Here is a 26,218-nt window from a genome sequence, read left to right on the forward strand (position 1 = left end):
AAAACACGGAAAGGCAATATAGGGAGATCAGAAAACAACTCAATGAACACAAAGAATATATTACCAAGGAAATTGAAACTATAAAAACAAATCAAACAGAAATGAAAAACTCAATTCACGAGCTGAAAAACGAGGTAACAAGCTTAGCTAGCAGAACAACCCAGATTGAAGATAGGATTAGTGAAATAGAAGACAAACAACTTGAGGCACAACAGAGAGAAGAAGAAAGAGACTCAAAAATAATAAAAAACGAGAAAGCCCTACAGGAATTATCTGACTCCATCAGAAAGAATAACATAAGAATAATAGGTATATCAGAGGGAGAAGAGAAAGAAAATGGAATGGAGAATATACTCAAACAAATAATAGACGAGAACTTCCCAAGCCTGTGGAAAGAACTAAAGCCTCAAGTTCAAGAAGCAAACAGAACACCGAGTTTTCTTAACCCCAACAAACCCACTCCAAGGCACATCATAATAAAGATGACACAAACCAGTGACAAAGAAAAAATTCTCAAGGCAGCCAGGGAAAAGAAGAGTACAACATATAAAGGAAGGCCTATTAGATTATCATCAGATTTCTCAGCAGAAACTCTACAAGCTAGAAGAGAGTGGACCCCAATATTTAAGGCCCTGAAAGAGAGGAACTTTCAGCCAAGAATACTATACCCATCAAAGCTATCCTTCAAGTATGAAGGAGATATAAAAACATTCACAAATACAGAAAAGATGAGAGAATTTATCACGAGAAAGCCCCCACTCCAGGAAATACTAAAGGGGGTTTTCCAACCAGATTCAAAGAACAAAAGAAAACAACACCACAAGTAACAGCTCCACCAAGAACACAATAAAACCAAACTTAAACTGTGACAACAAAGGGAAAAAAAAGGGGGGGGAGAGAATGGAGATTAACAGTAGCAAAGGACGATGAAGTGCAGAAATACTTATAAGATAGGGTACTACAATGAATATGGTAGGTACCCTTTTCATTACTTAATGGTAACCACCCTTGAAAAAACCACCACAAAAACACATGACTTAAAAAAGGTAGCAACAGAGGAAAGAAGTATGGAACACAAACAAACAGAAACAAATGATAGAAAAACAAAAGAGAAGAATCAAACTAGATACAAAACTAACAGAAAGCAATTTATAAAATGGTAGTAGGGAACCCACAAGTGTCAATAATTACACTAAATGTAAATGGATTAAACTTACCAATAAAAAGACACAGAGTAGCAGAATGGATTAAAAAAGAAAATCCAACTATATGCTGCCTACAAGAAACACATCTAAGCAACAAGGATAAAAACAAATTCAAAGTGAAAGGCTGGAAAACAATACTCCAAGCAAACAACACCCAAAAAAAAGCAGGTGTAGCAATACTCATATCTGATAATGCTGACTACAAGACAGAAAAAGTACTCAGAGACAAAAATGGTCACTTCATAATGATTAAGGGGACACTGAATCAAGAAGACATAACAATCCTTAATATATATGCACCAAACCAAGGAGCACCAAAATATATAAGACAGCTACTTATTGACCTTAAAACAAAAACTAACAAAAATACAATCATACTTGGAGACCTCAATACTCCGCTGACGGCTCTAGATCGGTCATCCAAACAGAGAATCAATAAAGATATAGTGGCCTTGAACGAAATACTAGAACACCTGGATATGATAGACATCTACAGGACACTTCATCCCAAAGCGACAGAGTATACATTTTTCTCTAGTGTACATGGAACATTCTCAAGAATTGACCATATGTTGGGCCACAAAGACAATATCAGCAAATTTAGAAAAATTGAAATTGTACCAAGCATATTTTCTGATCATAAAGCCTTGAAACTAGAATTCAACTGCAAAAAAGAGGGGGAAAAAACCACAAAAATGTGGAAACTAAACAACATACTTCTAAAAAATGAATGGGTCAAAGAAGAAATAAGTGCAGAGATCAAAAGATACATACAGACAAATGAAAATGAAAATACGACATATCAGAATCTCTGGGATGCAGCAAAAGCAGTAATAAGAGGAAAGTTCATATCACTTCAGGCCTATATGAACAAACAAGAGAGAGCCGAAGTAAACCACTTAACTTCACACCTTAAGGAACTAGAAAAAGAAGAACAAAGACAACCCAAAACCAGCCGAAGAAAGGAGATAATAAAAATCAGAGCAGAAATAAATGAAATAGAGAACAGAAAAACTATAGAAAAAATCAATAAAACAAGGAGCTGGTTCTTTGAAAAGGTCAACAAAATTGACAAACCCTTGGCAAGACTCACCAAGGAAAAAAGGCACAGGACTCAAATAAATAAAATCCAAAATGAAAGAGGAGAGATCACCACAGACATCATAGATATACAAAGAATTATTGTAGAATACTATGAAAAATTATATGCCACCAAATACAACAATCTAGAAGAAATGGATAAATTCCTAGAACAATACAACCTTCCTAGACTGAGTCATGAAGAAGCAGAAAGCCTAAACAGACCAATCAGCAGGGAGGAAATAGAAAAAACTATTAAAAACCTCCCCAAAAATAAAAGTCCAGGCCCAGACGGTTATACTAGTGAATTCTATCAAACATTCAAAGAAGACTTGGTTCCTATTCTACTCAAAGTCTTCCAAAAAATTGAAGAAGCAATACTTCCGAACACATTTTATGAGGCCAACATAACCCTCATACCAAAACCTGGCAAGGATGGCACAAAGAAAGAAAACTACAGACCAATATCTCTAATGAATACAGATGCTAAAATTCTAAACAAAATACTGGCAAACCGAATACAACAATATATTAAAAAAATAATACATCATGATCAAGTGGGATTCATCCCAGAATCTCAAGGATGGTTCAACATACGCAAAACGGTTAACGTAATACACCATATCAACAAAACAAAGAACAAAAACCACATGATCTTATCAATAGATGCAGAAAAGGCTTTTGATAAAATACAACACAATTTTATGTTTAAGACTCTCAACAAAATGGGTATAGAAGGAAAATATCTCAACATGATAAAGGCCATATATGATAAACCATCAGCTAACATCATATTAAATGGCACTAAACTGAAGGCTTTCCCCCTTAAATCAGGAACAAGACAGGGTTGTCCACTCTCTCCACTCTTATTTAACGTGGTGCTAGAAGTTCTGGCCAGAGCAATCAGACAAGACAAAGAAATAAAAGGCATCCATATTGGAAAAGAAGAAGTAAAGGTATCACTTTTTGCTGATGATATGATCCTATACATCGAAAACCCGAAGGACTCCACAAAAAGATTATTAGAAACAATAAACCAATACAGTAAGGTCGCAGGATACAAAATTAACATACAGAAGTCCATAGCCTTTCTCTATGCCAACAATGAAATATTAGAAAACGAACTCAAAAAAATAATCCCCTTCACGATTGCAACAAAAAAAATAAAATACCTAGGAATAAACATAACAAAGAATGTAAAGGACCTATATAATGAAAATTACAAAGCATTGTTAAGGGAAATCGAAAAAGATACAATGAGATGGAAAAATATTCCTTGCTCTTGGATAGGAAGAATAAATATAATCAAAATGGCCATATTACCCAAAGCAATATACAAATTTAATGCAATTCCCATCAAAATTCCTATGAGATTTTTTAAAGAAATGGAACAAAAAATCATCAGATTTATATGGAACTATAAAAAACCCCGAATAGCCAAAACAATCCTAAGGAAAAAGAATGAAGCTGGGGGCATTACAATACCTGACTTTAAACTATATTATAGGGCCACAATAATCAAAACAGCATGGTATTGGCAGAAAAATAGACACTCAGACCAATGGAACAGAATAGAAAGCCCAGAAATAAAACCACATATATATGGTCAAATAATCTTTGATAAAGGGGCCAACAACACACAATGGAGAAAAGAAAGCCTCTTCAACAAATGGTGTTGGGAAAACTGGAAAGCCACATGCAAAAGAATGAAACTCGACTACAGCCTGTCCCCGTGTACTAAAATTAATTCAAAATGGATCAAAGACCTAAATATAAGACCTGAAACAATAAAGTACATAGAAGAAGACATAGGTACTAAACTCATGGACCTAGGTTTTAAAGAACATTTTATGAACTTGACTCCAATGGCAAGAGAAGTGAAGGCAAAGATAAATGAATGGGACTACATCAGAATAAAAAGTTTTTGCTCAGCAAGAGAAACTGATATAAAAATAAACAGACAGCCAACTAAATGGGAAATGATATTTTCAAACAACAGCTCAGATAAGGGCCTAATTTCCAAAATTTACAAAGAACTCATAAAACTCAACAACAAACAAACAAACAATCCAATAAAAAAATGGGAAGAAGACATGAATAGACACTTCTCACAGGAAGAGATACAAATGGCCAACAGATATATGAAAAAATGCTCAGCTTCATTAGTTATTAGGGAAATGCAAATCAAAACTACAATGAGATACCACCTCACACCTGTTAGATTAGCTATGATCAACAAGACGGGTAATAGCAAATGTTGGAGAGGCTGTGGAGAAAAAGGAACCCTCATTCACTGTTGGTGGGACTGTAAGGTAGTACAACCATTATGGAGGAAAGTATGGTGGTTCCTCAAAAAACTGCAAATAGAACTACCTTATGACCCAGCAATCCCTCTACTGGGTATATACCCCCAAAACTCAGAAACATTGATACGTGAAGACACATGTAGCCCCATGTTCATTGCAGCACTGTTCACAGTGGCCAAGACATGGAAACAACCAAAAAGCCCTTCAATAGAAGACTGGATAAAGAAGATGTGGCACATATACACTATGGAATACTACTCAGCCATAAGAAACGATGACATCAGATCATTTACAGCAAAATGGTGGGATCTTGATAACATTATAAGGAGTGAAATAAGTAAATCAGAAAAAAACAAGAACTACATGATTCCATACATTGGTGGAACATAAAAATGAGACTAAGAGACATGGACAAGAGTGTGGTGGTTACCAGGGGTGGGGGGAGGGAGGACAGGGGGAGAGTTAGGGGGAGGGGGAGGGGCACAGAGAACTAGATAGAGGATGGCGAAGGACAATCTGACTTTGGGCGAGGGGTATGCAACATAATTTAATGACAAAATAACCTAGACATGTTTTCTTTGAATATATGTACCCTGATTTATTAATGTCATCCCATTACCATTAATAAAAATTTATTTAAAAAAAAAAAAAAAAAAACCCTTTTGAGTGTATCCTTGTATATGGTTAAGAAGGTGGTCTAGTTTCATTTTCTTGTGGATAGCTGTTCAATCTTCCCAGCACCATTCATTGAATAGATTGTCCTTACCCTTGTCTTTGTTCTCAAATGTTAATTGCCATATAGGTGTGGGTTTATTTCCAAGCTCTCTATTCTGTTCATTGATATTTGTGTCTGTTTTTATGCCATCACCATGCTTTTTTTTTTTACAGGGACAGAGATAGAGTTAGATAGGGACAGACAGACAGGAACGAGAGAGATGAGAAACATCATTCATCAGTTTTTCATCGTGACACCTTTGTTGTTCATTGATTGCTTTCTCATATGTGCCTTGACCACGGGCCTTCAGCTGACCGAGTAACCCCTTGCTCGAGCCACCAACCTTGGGTCCAAGCTGGTTAGAATTTTTTTTCCTCAAGCCAGATGAGCCTGTGCTCAAGCTGGCGACCTTGGGGTCTCGAACCTGGGTCCTCCGCATCCCAGTTCGATGCTCTATCCACTGCACCAGGACCTGTTCAGGCAGCACAATGCTCTTTTGATTTCTATAGCCTTGTAGTATGGTATTTTTTTTAATTTAAAATTTTAATTTATTATGTTGACATGGTTTCAAGTGTCCCACTGGAGCTGGCGAGCTTGCACTCACAGCTGACCTTGGGGTTTCGAACCTGGGACCTCAGGGTCCTCGGAATTCCTGGTCGATGCTCTATATTGCACCACCACCGGTAAGGCTGGTATAGTTTCATAACGATAGGTATTAGTTCTTCTTTAAATGTTTGGTAAAATTCCCCTGTGAGGCCATACAGTTCAGGACTTCTGTGCACTTATTTTTTATTATTGCTTTGATTTTTTTTTTTTAGTTGTAATCAGTCTGTTCAGATTTTGTGTTCCTTTCTTGATTCAGTTTTTACGTGAACAAGTTTGGGTAGCACCTCCCTTCACTTCCTCCCTCCTCCTCCTCCACTTTAATAGCCTCACTAAGCATCGCCTTCACTGTTAGAGACAGGAGCAGAACTCAGCTTTTTCAGGTAAAGCAATATGCGTGCATGCGTGTGTGCGTGAGTGCGTGTGTGCGTGTGTGCGAGTGTGTGTGTGTGTGTGTGTGTGTGTGTGTGTGTGTGTGTGTGTGTGTGTGTGGCAAGAGGCAGGAAAATGTGGGATTTGGTGCAGAGAGGACCTCTCCTCTGCTTCTATATATGAAGCCTCCCAGCAAACTTGCTCTCAGCGTAGATTTCTCGTCGTTGCTTTCTGTTTCCTGTGTCTGCTGATTTTAGGTTATAATCCGTTTTAAAGGCTGAGCGGACAGCACCAGCCCCAAGAGCCAGGGCAGGGCAGGAGCACTGGGAAGCTGGGAGGCATACACACAGCTCTGTGGGGCCCCCTCCCCACCCCCCACCCCCCGGTCACCAACATCAAGTTTGTGGCCAAAAGTGATTTTTAAAACTTTGGTGATTTCTCTTCCAGGTTTACAAGAAGCTGTTTTCTAATCTTTATCCTTAAGGGAGTAAAGACACAATTCTTCTTTCAGAAGGAGTGTCTGTCTTTCTAACAGTGTTTCAAGGTTACGTTTGATGGCTCCCTATCAAATCAGCCCGGTCCTTAGCAATGAGCATTTTCAGCCTGTCCCTGGCAACATGGGCTCCAACACGAGCTCATCAAGCACCTTTCCACATTGCCCAACATTGGTAGATTGAAAGGAGACACAATATTTAACTTGTCACACCCTGTCTCTATGACACTAAGCACTGACGAATAAAAAAATGATCTTCTTTTCCACAGATGCAGGCTGGACAGAAAGATCAGAGAGGAAGCAATATCAAGGGGATTTTGATCAATGTATTGAACAAATATTTACTGGGAACCACTCTTTGCCTTGTATTGTGTTCGCCTCCAGGAAAGAGGGGAAATACAAAACACAGATGGTCTTATCACCATCAAAGAGCTCACAGCCTAAAGGGATGGAGTACAAATAACGGACAAACAGCTCCCTGCTGTGACCTAAGTTCTATAGGAACCCCTGAAAATGGGATGGAAGCAAATAGCAAGGTCCACATCACAGCTCCATAGTTTGTGCTGATGGTGTGGGGGGAGGGAAATTGGAAAAAAAACACACCAAATTGTAGTTTTTCAGAGGCATCTGATTATAAAGCAGGACAGGGACCAAAGAGAAAATGATTGGTTAGGAGCTGGTTACAAGGCAAGCAAATGTCCGTGGCCTGGATTAACACAAAGGTGGGAGGATGGGTGATGTTGCATTTTGTGGAAGCAGAATCCATAGGACTTAGCGGTGGACTGATGAGCGAGTGAAGGAAGAGAAGATGCAAATGACCCCAAGATTCTGCAGGAACCACTGGCTGAGCGGTGATGCTATCAACTGAAATGGGGATGGAATCATCCCTGTGATCTGGAGGCAGCATAGGCTGGGGCCAGGGTGGGGGGCTCAAGGGTTCCATTTTGGTAGAGTTCTGTTTGAGATGCCCATGAACCTGACCAGTGGAAAAGTGTAATGGGATATACAAGTTCAGAGCTCTGAGGAAGTCTAAGCTAAGCTCCTGACTCCATACACATGGCATTCAGAGCAATAATGCACTGAACTGAGGGGAAAGGGCGCCCAGAACCAGAGCAGAGGAAGCAATTGAAGCTTTTATTCTGTGTAGACATAAACCAATGTGTGAAAAGGAGACTGACGATGGGAATTTGAGAGACGAGTTGGGAAATAAGGCAGGAGAAATGAAATAGCAATTTTATGGGAAAGAGAGAAGTGTTGGCTGCATGAGGTTTCGGTTTCCAGTTACCCTCCCTTTCCCTAAAACGAGTTACGTTTTCTATCTACAGGAATTGAAACTACAGAGGCAGCTGAATTCCACAGGATGAGTTTCAACCTCAGTGAACCCAGGACCAGACACGGTGAGAGGGTGATCAGGGCCTCAGACCAGGCTGGACGGAGCGGACCTGGCAGAAGGTGCTCCTGTCCTGTCTGCCAGTCTCCATCTGAGCAAGAACAAAATATTTTCAACCCATTTCTTATTTCTCTTAGCTGACTCTGCTCTTTCTCTTCTCTGACCATCTACATTGTGTACTCATGTTGTAGCATAACGGCTACCAGGAAGAGAGGCTAAAATATCCTGATGGAGCCCAGGCTTGATGACATTTCTTATTTCCCACTTCCTGTGATGTGGACTCAACAGCAGGGCCAGCTGTACCCTGTCTGGTTGTTTCTCTGCCCCTCCACTCATCCTGAGAGAGGCTGGGGAAGGAGGAACACGAGAACAATGCTTCTTCATTCACGTCTCTAATTTGCCTGCTCCTGGTGGCCTCAGTATGAATAACCCACAAACTCAACAGACTGGCTCACTCACGTTCTCACCTAACCCTCCCTTTACTCCATTGTCTATAGAAATCAATAACACCAGCTGAACTTCTCCTCGTTTGGCAAACCACACCACACTTTAATAGCCTAAAGCATCAACCATTTCACAGGCTTTAGATTTGGGTGCCCATGGCCATACCTGCAGACTGCCACATAAGAGTCAAATACATACCTGTGATCATGTGACTGTATGGCATATCGCATTGATGCCAAGATGCATTGGCAAATTGTTGCACCGTGGGAGCTGGCTTTGGTGACATTTTGTTTCACCTCCCATGATTTTCTTACTCTCTCTCTAATGCACTCAGGACTGCCTTAGGGGTGGGGTCTTCCACTGTGAAGCTAACTACATAATAATCTGAACCCCCTTTCCCACTGCCCCCTAATCATAACCATCCTGTGTCCATTGTTCTCAGCTTCTGCACATCCACCTCACTCATTCCAGGATTCTGGCTATCACATGTGGGAAATGGGGCCTTTAAGATGGTTTTGCTTATTCTTCGATTAGCAACAGTGTCCACATAAAGTTTGTGGGAGATGGGGCATGAACACTGATTTTGTGAAAGCCAGAGTGGGGGATTCTGCAAAATGTCTCTTCTGTTTGATTGATATTTTAAAAAAATCATTCCAGGCCCTGGCCGGTTGGCTAAGTGGTAGAGCGTCGGCCTGGCGTGCAGAGGTCCCGGGTTCGATTCCCAGCCGGGGCAAATAGGAGAAGCGCCTATCTGCTTCTCCACCCCTCCCCCTCTCCTTCCTCTGTCTCTCTCTTCCCCTCCTGCAGCCAAGGCTCCATTGGAGCAAAGATGGCCCGGGCATTGGAGATGGCTCTGTGGCCTCTGCCTCAGGCACTAGAGTGGCTCTGGTCGCAACATAGCGATGCCCCGGATGGGCAGAGCATCGCCCACTGGTGGGCAGAGCGTCGCCCCCTGGTGGGCGTGCCGGGGAGATCCCGGTCGGGCGCATGCGGGAGTCTGTCTGACTGTCTCTCCCGTTTCCAGCCTCAGAAAAATACGAAGAAAAAAAAAATCATTCCAATGTACAGAATAGACAGAAGAGGGCACAGTGGCAATAGAGAGACCAGGTAGGTGACCACTGAGGCACAGGTGGTGATGGTAGCTTGGACGAATATGGTGGTCTTCAAGCTGGGGAGAAGCAGTCAGATCTGTGAATGGAGCCAGGAGAACTTGCCGATGGGTTGCATCTGGAAAGTAAGGACACGATGGGAACAAGGAAGATCTTAGACTATTTGTCTCAGGAACTGGGTAAATGCAGATGACATCTCTGAAAAATAAAATATTATTATAATCATGTCTAACTATTGTCATTGTGATAATGTATGCCTGGTCTCCAAGCAGAGATGGGTGTTGTGAGAATCGGTCTTATTCAAAGGCTGAGAGGGCAGGGTCTCCCTACTCAGAGAAACAGGCTCTCAGGTATACTTGTCAGTTGTCTTCCATGGTCCCGGTCGGTGCTTAACAAATCCCGAACACTTCAACCTTACAGACACATTAAAGAGATAGGCAGAGAACTGGCTGACTACACATATGGAAAGAGCTATTGAATACATAAGTGATGTGGGGTTTCACTTAAGACACAGTTATTTTGAAAGCATCGTTTCAGTTCATAGGCTGTGCTGTTCAGTTATTACCTTGCAAGTCTCCTAGGAGGTAGATACCCTTAACCTGGTGAAACTAAGAAAGTATAACTCTACTGATTTTAATCTGTAGGGGTTATTATTATGATTATTTAGGTATCACGGGATTTTTGTAGTAACTCCAGAGGACAGCCAATACTTTCTGGAAATAAGTCCTCAACATCTTAATTTAAAATATAAAGACTCCACTAGGTTTCTATGCTAAGGTTGTAATTTTAAACGTCAAATATTTTGATCTCCTGTGGGTCATAGTCCCTGACAAGATGTCGGAATATGTGACATGTAAAAGAATCCTTGGTCTCTCTGCCCATGTGGCGTTTTCTCCCCTGCGAGGGTGGGATGACTTGAGTCATGCACCTAACTGGCTTCTTAATGGGAAGAAGAAAAATTCCTTTTGAAATATAAATGAAGGGGGGGAGGGTATTGGATCTTCCACTGTGATGTCCCAAAGCCAGATGTGTGTTACCTGCTGCATTAGCTTATGAGGAGCAGCTATGAAAGCAAAGTTATCATGGAAATTGGTTTCCGCCCTCCTTCCTGGGCACTTACCTTCCAGAGGTCAGAGTGAGCTGCCCAAGGGACTCCCCCATAGTGGCCAGGAGCTTCCCTAAGTCCTGCAGGAGGGAGATCAGTCCCAAGGGTTCTATGGATGTCTTGGGAGGGCAGAGGTCACTCACGGGACAGGAGCCCCACAGGCACCAGAGAAGGCATGGGTGGGCAGAAGCCTTACAGACGAAACAACTGGAGATCAGTATTTTTTTTAAGTGAGAGTAGAAACATACAGAGACATATTCCATATGTGCCCAACCAGGATCCATCTGGCAACCCCCATTTGGATTCCATGCTCTGCCCATCTGGTCACTGGCAACCGAGCTATTTTTAGCTCCTGAAGTGTAGGCTCCAAGAAGTCATCCTCAGCGCCTGGGGCCAACACATTTGAATCAATCTAGTGAGCCATGTCTGTGGGAGAGAAAGAGGTGGTGGAGTGGGGTGAGGGGTGGAGAAGCAGATGGTCACTTCTCCTGTGTGCCCTGCCTGGGAATCAAACCCAGGACTTCTACACACAGCAGACAATGCTCTAATGCTGAGTTAACTGGCCAGGACCTGGAGATCAGTCTTCTTCACACTGTGACTTCTGTTTCCTGATGTTCCAGGGCTTGAAACCCAAGATGGCAGAGAATCGCAACTGAGGCTGGTGTTAGTGGGCAAGACTGGAGCCGGTAAAAGCGCCACAGGAAACAGCATCCTCGGAAAGAAAGAGTTCCGTTCGAGCATTGCAGCAAAATCCATCACCAAGGTCTGTGAGAAAGGGACCAGCATGTGGAACGGGAGAGAAATTATTGTTGTGGACACGCCTGGCATTTTTGACACAGAGGTACCAGATGCTGACACAGAAGCAGAGATTGCTCGTTGCATCCTCCTGACCTCCCCAGGGCCTCACGTTCTGCTCCTGGTGGTCCCGCTGGGCCGGTTCACAAAGGAAGATCAGAAGGCCACAGAGAAGATGCTCTCGATGTTTGAACTCAGCTCTAGAAGATTCATGATTCTCTTATTCACCCGGAAAGATGACTTGGATGGCATGGAGTTCTGTGATTATTTAAAGGAAGCTCCAGAATGCATTCAAGAGCTGGTGGGACAGTTCCAGGGTCACCACTGTGTGTTCAACAATAAGGCAACAGGGGCAGAGCAGGAGGCCCAGAGGACAGAGCTGCTGGAACTGGCCCAGCACACAGTGAGGGAGAACGGGGGAGCATTCTTCACTAATCCGAATTATGAAAGGGCCGAGGCCGTGATTCAGAAACAGATCCTAGTGATCCGAGAGCAATACAGAGCTGAGCTGGAGAGAGAGAAAAGGCGGTTAAGAGAGGAGTATGAGGAGGCAATCAGACAGGTGGAGGATCGCTGGGAGTGGGAAAGGAGAAGGGTGGAAATGGAGAGAGAACTGGTGGAAAGCGAGAGACGCTATGTTTTAAGGCAGGAAAATGCCAGGAAGGAAGTTGAGAGTCAGAAGGGGATAGTTGACTTACTCATGAAAGTATTGGACATTGCTGCTAACTTTTTTTTATCATTTATGTCTAAGCAATATGAATGAAAATCTGCCTCTACTTTCTACATATTTTCAGGAGCCTACACCCCATGTAACTCATGACCCTAAGTCAGAGCTCTCTCTTTCTGTCCTTCAGGCCCTTAGGACTAGAGAGTATAATAAAGTTCACTCCTGGCAATTTGTAGACATTTAATTGATTTAACAAGGGAGGCTACACCCTCTCAATTTATAAACTCCAAAGCAGAACATACAGATGGTCCCTTTTTTCTGAACTTTTCTCAGACAGACAGAGCAGAGCACGATGACCCCAAGCTTTCTCTATTTATCCCCAGTAGCCCTTTTTCCTGTAGACTCTTTCTAGATTGGCACATCATCCTCACCTGTGGCTTCTCCTCACTTTTGCCTTTAGGTTCACACTGATCCTTTTTCCCATGTGATTAGGGAAATCAGTTGCCTGCATTAGGTAATCTGTAGGTAGAGCTGCTGATTGCATTCTTTCTAGATGCATGTATATTTGTTGACTTACATTTTTAAGGAAAAGAACTCAAATGGTTCCTTATCATCTGCACACTGAAGAACCAAGATATTTCTGGAAAACCAATCGCTCAGCACTCTAGTAAGTGAAACGTCAGAAGGAGCAAAGAGGAATTCAGCAGATCAGAGAACAATGTTCGATATGTTCAGATGTATCAAGAAACTCTTGGACCCACCTTATTGTACTCAGTTTACTGACTAACTAGTTCTCCCCTTTTCTTGTGAAACTAACTGTTGTCACTGCACCTCCATCACCCCGCACCAGGTCACTTACTGCAAGGCGGGGCCCACCGCACACTGCTGCCCCAGCCACTTGAATTGTTTGCTTATTGTTACTACAATAAATTGTACTAGTCTCTCATATTTGTGCAAGCCTGGCATCTCTTCTATCTTAAAGAAAATACCTCTAATACTTCTTTTAAGAACACAGGTATGAATTTCAATTTTTGGTAGAAGTTCAAGTTAATTTTGGAGTTTTGTTTGGTCTACACCCAAAGATATCTTCTTTCCTTTCCCCTGAAAAATGGAACCACATTCTTAACTCTGCTCTTCAAACCACATTCTCCAGGGAGTCATTCATGATGTGCTGATAGAAATTATGTGTGACCAGGGTTTCTGAGACCTTTGTGGGTTTCCTGGTCAAAAGAAAATCCCTTTAATACATGGATAACAGTAGTTAATCTGCCCCTTTACCCTGGGTTCTTCTACCCTCATTCTTCCTAGGACTTCACAAAGCACATTGCCATGTGCTACAAGCATGTCCTGGTGGTCACACGCCAAGTGTCCTTGCTCTACTATCTTGAAAGTGGCCTATCCATGCCCCACACCAAGTATTCCCCAATAGCACATACACCTCTCCTTTATTTCCCCCAAACACAGGTGAGATTAGACTGTACATTTAGCACACGTGAGCAAAGGCTCCAGGATAAGAGAAGCAGCACAGGAAGCAGCTCAGGATTCCTGCAGAAACAGCCCTCACAGTGAGCCAGGTTTGGTTTCTCTCTACAGGACACGGTGCACGGGGTGTCCATTTTCATTTTTGGACTTTCAGACAGAATCCTGAGGTTGGAATTTAACTTCCTATTGTATCACAAGCTTCTAGAAGGATATATTTAACCAAACAGCCACACATGCTTAAGAAGAAAAAGTAGCCCTGGCCGGTTGGCTCAGTGGTAGAGCGTCGGCCTGGCATGCGGGGGACCCGGGTTCGATTCCCAGCCAGGGCACATAGGAGAAGCGCCCATTTGCTTCTCCACCGCCCCCCTCCTTCCTCTCGGTCTCTCTCTTCCCCTCCCGCAGCCAAAGCTCCATTGGAGCAAGGATGGCCCAGGTGCTGGGGATGGCTCCTTGGCCTCTGCCCCAAGCGCTAGAGTGGCTCTGGTTGCGGCAGAGCGACGCCCCTGAGGGAAGAGCATTACCGCCTAGTGGGCAGAGCTTCGCCCCTGGAGGGCGTGCCGGGTGGATCCGGTCGGGCGCATGCGGGAGTCTGTCTGACTGTCTCTCCCCGTTTCCAGCTTCAGAAAAATAAAAAAAAAAAAAAAAAAAAAAGAAGAAGAAAAAGTAAATACAGTATTAACATCAAAAAGGCTTTATATTCTTTATGGTTATTTTCTGTGTCCATGCATTCAATTATTCTTACCCTAGCATTCGGGTTCATGCTGCATAGATGAGGCAAAGTAGAGGTTCTGCTCTTGAGAAGCAGTGAGGAGATAAGAGGCTCACGTGAAATGCCCTGAGAACATTGTTGCCCATTTATCTCCAGGGCAGAGGCAGACAAGGAGGGTGCTGGGTAAGTACCATGCATTGTGATTAAGACAACAGAAGAATGAGGCATGTTCCCTTCTCTGAAGAGTGTTGGGAGTTTATACCTATTCATCCATTCATTAACAGTGAGTGTTCGTTGGAATCTGGTGGAAGATTTTATACCAGAAACAGAGAATCTAGAGAAAGTAAAATCTAGTACCTATTGGGACTGGTTTCCTTCACAAGGATAATGATTTTGAGAATCATTCAAGTTCCTTGGGTCAGTAGCTGTTGTTCACTTTTACCAATGAGTAGTATTCCACCTTTTGGATGTACCACAAGTTTCTTTACCACTTCTACTTTATTTATTCTTATGCCCCTAATTGATTTCCCTTGTCTAATTGCATCGGCTAAAACCTCTATTATAATGTTGAATAGTAGTGGATGGGCATGCTTGCTTTGTTCTTGAATATGCCTTCAGTGTTTTCCAGTTAAGTAAGTGAGATATTGGACAACAGGAGTGTATGGTATGTATTTGTGTGTGTGTGTGTGTGTGTGTGTGTGTGTGTGTGTGCACGAGCACGCGCGAAATCATATTAAGCAAGTATCCCTCAGTTACTATTTTCTTGAGTTTTTATCATGAATGGAAATTCAATTTTGTCAAAGGCCTTTAAAAAATCACCTATGGGAATAATGTTATAATTCTTTCTCCTTAAAACTATTCATAAAGTAAATGATGTCCGTGAATTCCCTAAATTGAACTGGTTTTTCATTTCCATTATGAGTTTCACCTGATCATAATGTATCACATTTTTCATGTGGTTTTGGAGTCTATTTGTTATTATTTTATTTTATTTTTATTTTTCTTAAATGATAAGAGGGGAGGCAGAGAGACAGACTCTTGCATGCACCCTGACCTAGACCCACCTGGCATGCCCCCTATAGACCAATGCTCTGCCCATCTGGGGCAGTTGCTCCATTGCTAGGAAACTGAGCTATTTTAGCACCTGAGGAGTGGCCATGGAGCCAACCTCAGCATTCGGGGACAACTTGCTCCAATCGAGCCAAGGCTGTGGGAGGGAAAGAGAGAGATATAAAGAGAAAAGGGAGAGTAGGAGGGGTAGAGAAGCAGATAGTTGCTTTTCCAATGTACCCTGACTGGGAACTGAACCCAGGACATCCACACATCAGGCCTACACTCTACCACTGAGCCCCCTGGCCAGGTCCTATTTGCTATTATTGTATTTAGTAGTTTTGTATTGATATTCAGTCTACAGATTTTTCTTTTCATACTGTCATTATCAGGCTTTGGTTACTGATGTTATATTTGTTTTGAAAAGGCAATAAGGAAATTTCTATTTATTTTCCACGTTCTGGGACAATTTAAAAAGCATTGTAAAGGTAGATTTTGTAGATTTGGAAGAATTTCCATGCAAAAACAGTTTGGCCCTGGTGGTTACTTTGTGGTGTCTTTTTAAAAATGGCTTTCTCCTTCTCTTCCATGAAAATTGTTTTATTTAAATTTTCTCTCTCTAATGGACACAATTTTGGTCATCTTTATTTCCCTAGGACATTATCCATTTCATTCAAGTTTTCAAATTTACTTGAAAAAGTTTTTAAATTTTTAAAATTTCTTCTATTTCAATGGTTGTTTCTTGTTGTCCTTTCTCCTTTTTTTCTTGGATAACTCAGTAGTTTGTTAATGTTTTTTAATAAACCAGTAAACTGATTTATTAATAAGGTCTAAATATATTATTTTAGTTCTCTACTGCATTTTTTTTTTGTTTTCTATACTTGTGCTTTGTTTTGGTTTGCTTTATCATTCTTTTTCTAGTCTTTTTTGAATTAAAAATTTAAATTATTTTCATTGTTTTATATTTATTGAAAAAGTCTTTGATGGGAAGCATTTTCCTCTGAGCCTCCCTTAAATCAATCCTATAGCTTCTGACACTCAGTAGTTTCATTATTGTGATTGTTAAGAAAGTCTAAAGTCTCTGTATTTTTTTTTCTTTTCCACAGGAATGTTCAATAGAAGGTCTTTTAATTTCTAGATAAAGGAACCTTTTTATTTCTGAAGTAATTTCTAGTGTTATTGCATCATAACCAGAAAGTATAGTTTGTAAACTTTCTACTTTATGGAACTCATTGGTATTTTGTGAAACTCTGTATTTTGTGATCCCTGGCATATACCAGAGCCCCCCACCCTCCAGGCTTGTAAAAATCCAAAGCTTCTGATTCAGCAGGTGAGGGATAGAGCCTAAGACCTGGGTTTTTAATGAGTTCAGGTGTTGCCGCTCCAGGCCCACACTCTGAGGTGGAAGGCACTGGAACAAAATTCTTCTGTTTGAAAAGGAAAAAATTTCAGAGAAGTGGTGCTGTAAGGAGCGATACTGAAAAATCTCCCCCAAAATTGAACAAGATCTTCAACCAGAGACAGAAGAATCTATCCTGGAGCCTCCAGCAGTTACACACTAAACGCAAAGGTATGATTGAGGGAAAAATAGACTAAATATATAATCAACCCCAAAGGAAATAAACCCCGGAGGAAGAAACACTCTGCCTTCCTCACTAACCTAAATAAGGGATGCTTTCACTGGGAACTGAGAGTATAGGAACTAAGGTGGGCATAGGGTGTGAATAGTACCAGCTTGCGGCACAAACATCCGAACCAGATTGTGGCACGGACATCCAAGCCAAGGAAAAACTGTTCTTGTGGCAACCCAGTCAGCACAAGCTAACGCTCGTGCCAAATCCAGACAAAGAAAAACAAGTGGGGCAGCCATCCTCCCCGATCTCCTGGTCAGCGCGTGCAGATAGTGTGTGAAAGACTCCTCCTAGAGTCCCGGAAGTGGGTGCCCGTGTTACCGGACAGAGGGGCAGGGTCAGAGGCCTTTGTGTGGGCTGAATCTGGACTCTCAGGGTCGCTCCTGTGCCCTGAAAAAGCGGCACGCAGGGAGTGAGCGGGAGCTAAATTCCCTATGCTTGAACTTTTCCGTGCAGGCAGGGTGCCTCTCCCAGAGTGAGAGGCGGCAGGCCTGATATCCTGGTTGGAAAGCATGGAGAGTGGGCCAGAGATTCCCCCAGGAGTGGGTGCCTGTGTTAGCGGAGAGAGGGGCAGAGCCAGAGGCCTTTGTGTGGGCTGTGACCGGAGTCTCAGTGTCACTGACCCTGTGCCCTGAAGAGCGATGAGCGAAAGCAAGATTCCCTACACTTGAACTTCTCCAGGCAGGTAGGGCACCTCACCCAGCCATACAAGCTAACAGTCGCATGAAGGATTAGCTTAAACCCACACTCTGCTCGCCTCCCAACTGACCTATGCAACACTAACTGACAAAATCTCTCTCAGGTCAGTGATCTAAGACAAGAGGGGAGCTATTTTTTAGTACCTCTTGTTATGCTATACACATAGGGGTGGGGGCAACCTCTGATTGGCAGAGCTTGCATACTCAGGGCTATAGATTAAAAAAAGGGATTTGGCAGCTTATAAGTCCTACTGCTTTGCAAATAGTGACTAGGGCATCATCTACTCAGCCAAAGCAGGTTACAAAGTGCCAAAAGCCTGGGGAAAGGGGTTCCACAGAGTGCTGAGGCATTCAGGATGTACCTAGAGGAGCATAGAAAGGCACCTTGAAAACAATTGGCTCCCAACCCTGCCTGATTATGCTAGCGGCTTTAACTGATTGTGCTTTACCCAGAGCCCTGCACTGAGTGGAAATAGAGTGGGGATTTGCCAGCTCTTTGAGCCTCTTACTCTCCAGGCAGAGGCAGCAGCAACCCTATAGCTGGATCATCAGACTGCTAATTCAGGAAGGAAAGACTAGGAGAGAGGCTCTGGGAAAATGGACTCTCTCATTGTCGGGGCCTGCAAATGCTAATGAGCTTCGACTGCCAACGAGACTGAAGCCCAATATATGACATCACCATAGAGACTTACCAACTGCAAACCTCTACCTAAATGTGCCACAGGGGAAGAACCCGGGGTACAGAGTCACCGACCAGGAAGAGGGAGAGAAAAAAAAAAAGCAAGAAGACAACCTCTCAAAATCAAGAATAATCCACAAACTTTATAACCTATCCCATTTTATTATATCTGTTCATTTGTTTCTCTTATCTTCTTGTCTTAATTATTTCATTTCTATTCCAATTTGGTCATTTAATTCTCTGCCGGTCTTACTCTCTTCTCTCTTTGAACTACACTACCCATAAGTGTTACATCTCTCATTATCTTTCCTTTCCTCTTCCTTTCCCTCTATGAGGATTGCACTCCAAAACACTTAACTCTCTCTGTCTCTCTCCGTTTGTTCTTTTTTTCATTTTTCTTTTTGTGTTTTCATCTTTCTTTTTTTTCTCCCTCTATATCAGTTTCTTCTTTTCTCCTTTACTTTTATTCTCATTCAATCCTCAATCACAAACAAATTATTTTATCTGGGATTCAAATTTTTCTTTGTGGTGCTCTGGGGTTTTCTTACTTCACTTTGTAAACTCACTAGCAGTGCTCCCAAACATGGCTCTCCATTTTATCTAGTTTTTGCTCCACTAAATACAACAGTAATTTTTTAAATTTTTTTCCATTTTTTCTATTTCCCTCTTATTCCTCTCATTATATCTTTTAGTTAACCATCATCTAAAAGCAAATCATTTTAATCTTGACCCAAATTTTTTCCATTTTTGCATTTTGTGGGTTCATATCCCCTTTTTGCCCCTATATCACTTCTCCCTAACTCAGGCCCTCCATTATAGGTAGTTCTTGTTCTATTTAGCACAATATAATTCACAGTTCACCACAAGATTTTCTCAAGAAGGAGGGGAGAGGAGAAGAGTGAAAAAAGAAAAAAAAATAAAGGAAAATATATTTTTTTATTTTTTGAATTTTTTAAACTTTTTATTTTTTATTAATTCTCATTAGTACTATCAACAAAACCAACCTCAGATGCCATTAAGGAAAAGAAAATCGAATATCATGGATACAAAAGAAAGAGAGGTAACAAAGATAGATGAGGAAAAATCTATGGAGAAAAAATTCAATATATTGGAAACCTTGGAGCTAAATTACAGAGAATTTAAAATAGAAATCCTAAAAATACTCAGAGATATACAAGAAAACACAGAAAGGCAATTTAGGGAGCTCAGAAAACAACTCAATGAACACACAGAATATATTACCAAGAGAGTTGAAACTATAAAAACAAATCAAACAAAGATGAAAAACTCAATTCACAAGCTGAAAAACAAGGTAACAAGCTTAGCTAATAGAACACGCCAGGTAGAAAGTAGGAATAGTGAAATAGAAGACAAGCAACTTGAAGCACAACAGAGAGAAGAAGAAAGAGACTCAAAAATTAAAAAAATTGAGAAAGCCTACAGGAATTGTCTGACTCCATCAAAAAGAATAACATAAGAATAATAGGTATATCAGAGTAAAAAGAGAGAGAAAATGGAATGGAGAATATATTCAAACAAATAATAGATGAGAACTTCCAAAGCCTGTGGAAATAACTAAAGCCTCAAATTCAAGAAGCAAGCAGAACACCGAGTTTTCTTAACCCCAACAAACTTACTACAAGGCACATCATAATGAAACTGGCACAAACCAATGACAAAGAAAAAATTCTCAAGGCATCCAGGGAAAAGAAGAATATAATATATAAAGGAAGGCCTATTAGATTATCATTGGATTTCTCAACAGAAACTCTACAAGATAGAAGAGAGTGGACCCCAATATTTAAAGTCCTGAAAGAGAGAAACTTTCAGCCAAGAATACTATACACATCAAAACTACCCTTGAAATAAAAGGAGAAAAAAAATTCACAGATACAGAAAAGATGAAGAAATTTATCAGCAGAAAATCCCCACTCCAGGAATTACTAAAGGAGGTTTTCCAACCAGATACAAAGAACAAAACAAAACAAAACCACAAGTAAAAGCTCGACCAAGAACACAATAAAACCAAATTTAAATTGTGAAAACAAAAACAAAAAAAGGGGGAAGAGGACAGAGATTAACAGTAGCAAAGGATGAAGGAGTGCAGAAGTACTCACAAGATAGTGTACTACAATGAACAGGGTAGGAACCCTTTTCATTACTTAATGGTAATCACCCTTGAAAAAACCACCACAGAAGCATATGACTTAAAAAAGATAGCAATAGAGTAGAGAAGAATGGAATACAACCAAACAAAAACAAAGGATAGAAAAACAAAAGAGAAGAATCAAACAAGACACAAAACTAACAGAAAGGAATGTATAAAATGCCAATAGGGAACCCACAACTGTCAATAATTACACTAAATGTAAACAGATTAAACTCACCAATAAAAAGGCACAGAGTAGCAGAATGGATTAAAAAAAGAAAATCCAACTGTATGCTGCCTACAAGAAACTCATCGAAGCAACAAGGATAAAAACAAATTCAAAGTGAAAGGCTGGAAACAATACTCCAAGTAATAACATCCAAAAAAAGCAGGTGTAGCAATACTCATATCTGATAATGCTGACTACAAGACAACAAAAGTACTCAGAGACTAAAATGGTCATTTCATAATAATTAAGGGGACGCTGAATCAAGAAGACATAACAATTCTTAATATATATGTATCAAAGCAAGGAGCACCAAAATATATAAGACAGCTACTTATTGACCTTAAAACAAAAACTGACAAAAATACAATCATACTTGGAGACCTCAATACACCGCTGACAGCTCTAGATAGGTCATCCAAAGAGAGAATCAATAAAGATATATTGGCCTTAAACAAAACACTAGAGTACCTGGATATCATAGACATCTACAGGACATTTCACCCCAAAGTGACAGAGTATACATTTTTCTCCAGTGTACATGGATCATTCTCAAGAATTGACCATATGTTGGGCCACAAAAACAACATCAGCAAATTCAGAAAAATCGAAGTTGTACCAAGCATATTTTCTGATCATAAAGCCTTGAAACTAGAATTCAACTGCAAAAAAAGAGGAAAAAAATCCCACAAAAATGTGGAAACTAAACAACATACTTTTAAAAAATGAATGGGTCAAAGAAGAAATAAACGCAGAGATCAAAAGTTATATACAAACAAATGAAAATGACAATACGACATATCAGAATCTATGAGATGCAGCAAAAGCAGTGATAAGAGGGAAGTTCATATCACTTCAGGCCTTTATGAACAAACAAGAGAAGCCCAAGTGAACCACTTAACTTCACACCTTAAGGAACTGGAAAAATAAGAACAAAGACAACCCAAAACCAGCCGAAGAAAGGAGATAATAAAAATCAGAACAGAAATAAATGAAATAGAGAACAGAAAAACTATAGAAAAAATTAATAGAACAAGGAGCTGGTTCTTTGAAAAGATCAACAAAATGCACAAACCTTTGGCAAGACTTACCAAGGAAAAAAGAGAAAGGACTCATATAAACAAAATCCAAAATGAAAGAGGAGAAATCACCACGGACACCGTAGATATACAAAGAATTATTGTAGAATACTATGAAAAACTTCATGACACTAAATTCAACAATCTAGAAGAAATGGATAAATTCCTAGAACAATACAACCTTCCTAGACTGAGTCAAGAAGAAGCAGAAAGCCTAAACAGACCAATTAGTAGGGAAGAAATAGAAAAAACTATTAAAAACCTCCCCAAAAATAAAAGTCCAGGTCCAGACGGCTATACTAGTGAATTCTATCAAACATTCAAAGAAGACTTGGTTCCTATTCTACTCAAAGTCTTCCAAAAAATTGAAGAAGAAGCAATACTTCCAAATACATTTTATGAGGCCAACATAACCCTCATACCGAAACCGGGCAAGGATGGCACAAAAAAAGAAAACTACAGACCAATATCTCTAATGAATACAAATGCTAAAATATGAGACAAAATACTAGCAAATTGAATACAACAACATATTAAAAAAATAATACATCATGATCAAGTGGGATTTATGCCAGAATCTCAAAGATGGTTCAACATACCTAAAACGGTTAACGTAATACACCATATCAACAAAACAAAGAACAAAAACCACATGATCTTATCAGTAGATGCAGAAAAGGCATTCGATAAAAATACAACACAATTTTATGTTTAAGACTCCCAACAAAATGGGTATAGAAGGAAAATATCTCAACATGATAAAGGCCATATATGATAAACCATCAGCTAACATCATATTAAAAGGCCCAAAACTGAAGGCTTTTCCCCTTAAATCAGGAACAAGACAGGGCTGTCCACTCTCTCCACTCTTATTTAATGTGATGCTAGACTTCTAGCCAGAGCAATCAGACAAGACAAAGAAATAAAAGGCATCCATATCGTACAAGAAGAAGTAAAGGTATCACTTTTTGCAGATGACATGATCCTATACATCGAAAACCCCAAAGAATCTACAAAAAGATTACTAGAAACAATAAGCCAATACAGTAAGGTCCCAGGATACAAAATTAACATACAAAATTCATAGCCTTTCTATATGCCAACAATGAAACATTTGAGAACGAACTAAAAAAAATAATCCCCTTCACAATTGCAACAAAAAAAAATAAAATACCTAGGAATAAACATAGCAAAGAATGTAAATGACCTATATAATGAAAACTACAAAGCATTGTTAAGGGAAATCAAAAAAGATACAAGAATGAGTTGGAAGAATATTCCTTGTTCTTGGATAGGAAGAATAAATATAATCAAGATGGCCATATTACCCAAAGCAATATACAAATTTAATGCAATTCCCATCAAAATTCCAATGACATTTTTTAAAGAAATGGAACAAAAAATCATCAGATTTATATGGAACTATACAAAACCCTGAATAGCCAAAGCAATCCTAAGGAAAAAGAATGAAGCTGGGGGCATTACAATACTTGACTTCAAACTATATTATAGAGCCACGACAATCAAAACAGCATGGTATTGGCAGAAAAATACACTCAGACGAATGGAACAGAATAGAAAGTCCAGAAATAAAACCACATATATATGTTCAAATAATTTTTGGAAAAGGGGCCAAAACCACACAATGGAGAAAAGAAAGCTTCTTCAAGAAATGGTGCTGGGAAAACTGGAAAGCTACATGCAAAAGAATGAAACTGGACTACAGTTTGTCCCCTTGTACTAAAATTAATTCAAAATGGATCAAAGACCTAAATATAAGACCTGAAACAATAAAGTACATAGAAGAAGACATAGGTTCTAAACTCATGGACATTGGTTTTAAACAGCATTTTATGAATTTGACTCCACAGGCAAGAGAAGTGAAGGCAAAAATAAATGAATGGGACTACATCAGACTAAGAAGTTTTTGCTCAGCAAGAGAAACTGACAACAAAATAAATAGATAGCCAACTAAATGGGAAATGATATTTTCAAACAACAGCTCAGATAAGGGCCTAATATCCAAAATATACAAAGAACTCATAAAACTCAACAACAAACAAATAAACAATCTAATAAAAAAAATGGGAAGAGGACATGATCAGACACTTCTCCCAGGAAGAAATACAAATGGTCAACAGATATATGAAAAGATGCTCATTTTCATTAGTTATTAGAAAAATGCGAATCAAAGCTACAACGAGATACCACCTCACACCTGTTAGATTAGCTATTATCACCAAGACAGGCAATAGCAAATGTTGGAGAGGCTGTGGAGAAAAAGGAAGAAAGTATGGTGGTTCCTCAAAAAACTAAAAATAGAACTACCTTATGACCCAGCAATCCCTCTACTGGGTATATATCCCCAAAACTCAGAAACATTGATACGTAAAGACACATGCAAGCCTCATGTTCATTGCAGCATTGTTCACAGTGGCCAAGACATGGAAACAACCAAAAAGCCTTTCAATAGAAGACTGGATAAAGAAGATGTGGCACAAATACACTATGGAATACTACTCAGCCATAAGAAATGATGACATGGGATCATTTACAACAAAATGGTGGGATCTTGATAACATTATACAGAGTGAAATTAATAAATCAGAAAAAAACAAGAACTGCATTATTCCATACGTAGGTGGGACATAAAAACGAGACTAAGAGACATTGACAAGAATGTGGTGGTTATGGAGGGGAGGGAGAATGGAAGGGAGAGGGGAGGGACACAAAGAAAACTAGATAGATGGTGACGGAGGACAATCTGACTTTGGGTGGTGGGTATGCAACATAATTGATCGACAAGATAATCTGGACATGATTTTTTTGAACATATGTACCCTGATTTATTGATGTCACCCCATTAAAATTAATAAATGTTTATAAAAAATTAAATAATAATAAAAAAAGAGTGGTACATATACAAAAGGGAATACTATGGGGCCACGAAAAATAAGGAAATCTTATCTTTTGCAACAACATGGATGGACCTGGAAACTATTATGTTAAAAGAAATAAGCCAGGACAGAAATAAAATATCATATGACCTCACTCATTTGAGGAATTCAAGGAACAATGTGAACTGAGGAACAGAATTAAACCTAAAGGAAATGGTGGAGGGAGGCTTTGGGAGGGGGCAAGGGAGATGTTGAGGGGAATACGGGGGTGGGGGGATGCAATTGGGGTGACACTAGAATCTATGTAAACACAATGAATTAAATAATAAATTAATAAATAAAAATTTTAAAAATTGGCAAATTTATAAAAAAAAAAAAAGAAAAGGGAAAAAGAATGTCACCTCATTAACATTCAAGGCATTTTCAAATGTTAGCAGCTATATACCCAGGCACCAAAGACCCTTCTCTCCATCTGGGTACTGAAGAAAAAGTTGACACACCAAACTTTAGAATTGGCCCTGGCTGGTTAAAGCTTTGTCCCCAAACACCAGGGTTGCAGTTGGGTCCCCAGTGAGGGCACATGTGAGAAGCAACTGCTGCGAACCAGCACCACTAGTAATTCCAGGTCCTGAGTGGGAATGGCTCAGAATTAAGAAAATAGGCTTAAAGAGAAAAAAGGTGGGCTTGGGAGGACTCTCTGTGATACAAAAGATAGCTTGTGAAAAGTGAGTCTCCACCCCCGTACCTGCTTTATTTATAGGGCAAATTGAAGTCATTAACAAATCAAAGAGATCATTAAAACAAAGTCACATTTTCCAGGGAATCTAAGAATTCTCCCAAGTGCAGACAACCCTCCACCCTGCCTAACATCTTAACTTCACAAAACAGAGAATAAAAAGGAAATTGCCTCCAGTCTCTCGAAGGGACATGGAGGATAGGATGAGTAGGAACAGTCCAGCATCACAGCTAACATGTCGGTGTGGAGAAAAACTTAGCCTTTATGAACTTCACTAAGCAAGTGAGTTGGGGGATTGGGATGAGTACAAATACTCAGCTTTAAAGCCAATATAGAGGAGTGGGGGGAGAACTTAGCCTTTTGCTAAGCCTCGAACTTACAAGAGCTTTGCCACTTCACTTGCAGACTCCCACAAGCAACCATTGAGTGCACAACTAAGTGGAACAACAAATGAAAGCATCTCTCTGTCTCTCTAAAATAAACAAACAAGAAGTCTCTAATTGCCTAATAAAGATGAAGTAGGGACCAGAGGCCAAAGTTAGGGATCTTTATTCTCCTCTCTGGAAGGAAGGGAGCCAGTTGCACATATGTAGCCACC

At 40.2% G+C, this 26,218-nt stretch overlaps 3 protein-coding genes and 2 pseudogenes across 5 annotated transcripts in view; 3 read left to right on the forward strand and 2 right to left on the reverse strand.

Annotated features, from left to right (window-relative positions):
- LOC136406420 (GTPase IMAP family member 9-like) overlaps window positions 1–26,218 on the forward strand; it is a 421,274-nt pseudogene that overhangs the window by 329,956 nt on the left and 65,100 nt on the right.
- Window positions 1–26,218, forward strand: part of LOC136406404 (GTPase IMAP family member 7-like) — a 243,511-nt gene that overhangs the window by 152,505 nt on the left and 64,788 nt on the right. The gene's annotated exons all lie outside the window — the stretch shown is intronic.
- The window catches only part of LOC136406407 (GTPase IMAP family member 5-like), a 114,901-nt gene that overhangs the window by 56,680 nt on the left and 32,003 nt on the right, over window positions 1–26,218 (reverse strand). The gene's annotated exons all lie outside the window — the stretch shown is intronic.
- LOC136405642 (GTPase IMAP family member 1-like) overlaps window positions 1–26,218 on the reverse strand; it is a 118,653-nt pseudogene that overhangs the window by 41,813 nt on the left and 50,622 nt on the right.
- Window positions 6,218–13,249, forward strand: LOC136405479 (GTPase IMAP family member 4-like). 2 transcript variants are annotated; one of them, XM_066384922.1, is made up of 3 exons: window positions 6,218–6,292; window positions 8,100–8,171; window positions 11,443–13,249. In XM_066384922.1, exons 2-3 carry the CDS (start codon window positions 8,135–8,137, stop codon window positions 12,378–12,380), a joined length of 975 nt encoding a protein of 324 aa, XP_066241019.1. In that variant the 5' UTR covers window positions 6,218–6,292; window positions 8,100–8,134; the 3' UTR covers window positions 12,381–13,249. The 2 variants fall into 2 exon arrangements, with proteins under 2 accessions (XP_066241019.1, XP_066241020.1); XM_066384923.1 differs by lacking the exon at window positions 6,218–6,292 and adding an exon at window positions 7,064–7,100.

This window comes from Saccopteryx leptura, chromosome 5 (genome assembly GCF_036850995.1).
Source record: "Saccopteryx leptura isolate mSacLep1 chromosome 5, mSacLep1_pri_phased_curated, whole genome shotgun sequence".
NCBI classification, from domain to species: domain Eukaryota; kingdom Metazoa; phylum Chordata; class Mammalia; order Chiroptera; family Emballonuridae; genus Saccopteryx; species Saccopteryx leptura.

What these genes read in the sequence shown, in the direction of transcription:
- LOC136405479 (XM_066384922.1), top strand. Translation starts at nt 8,135, where the DNA reads ATGAGTTTCAACCTCAGTGAACCCAGGACCAGACACG. An exon ending in TGAACCCAGGACCAGACACG is followed by an intron (nt 8,172 to 11,442) that starts GTGAGAGGGTGA and finishes CTGATGTTCCAG; the next exon opens with GGCTTGAAACCCAAGATGGC.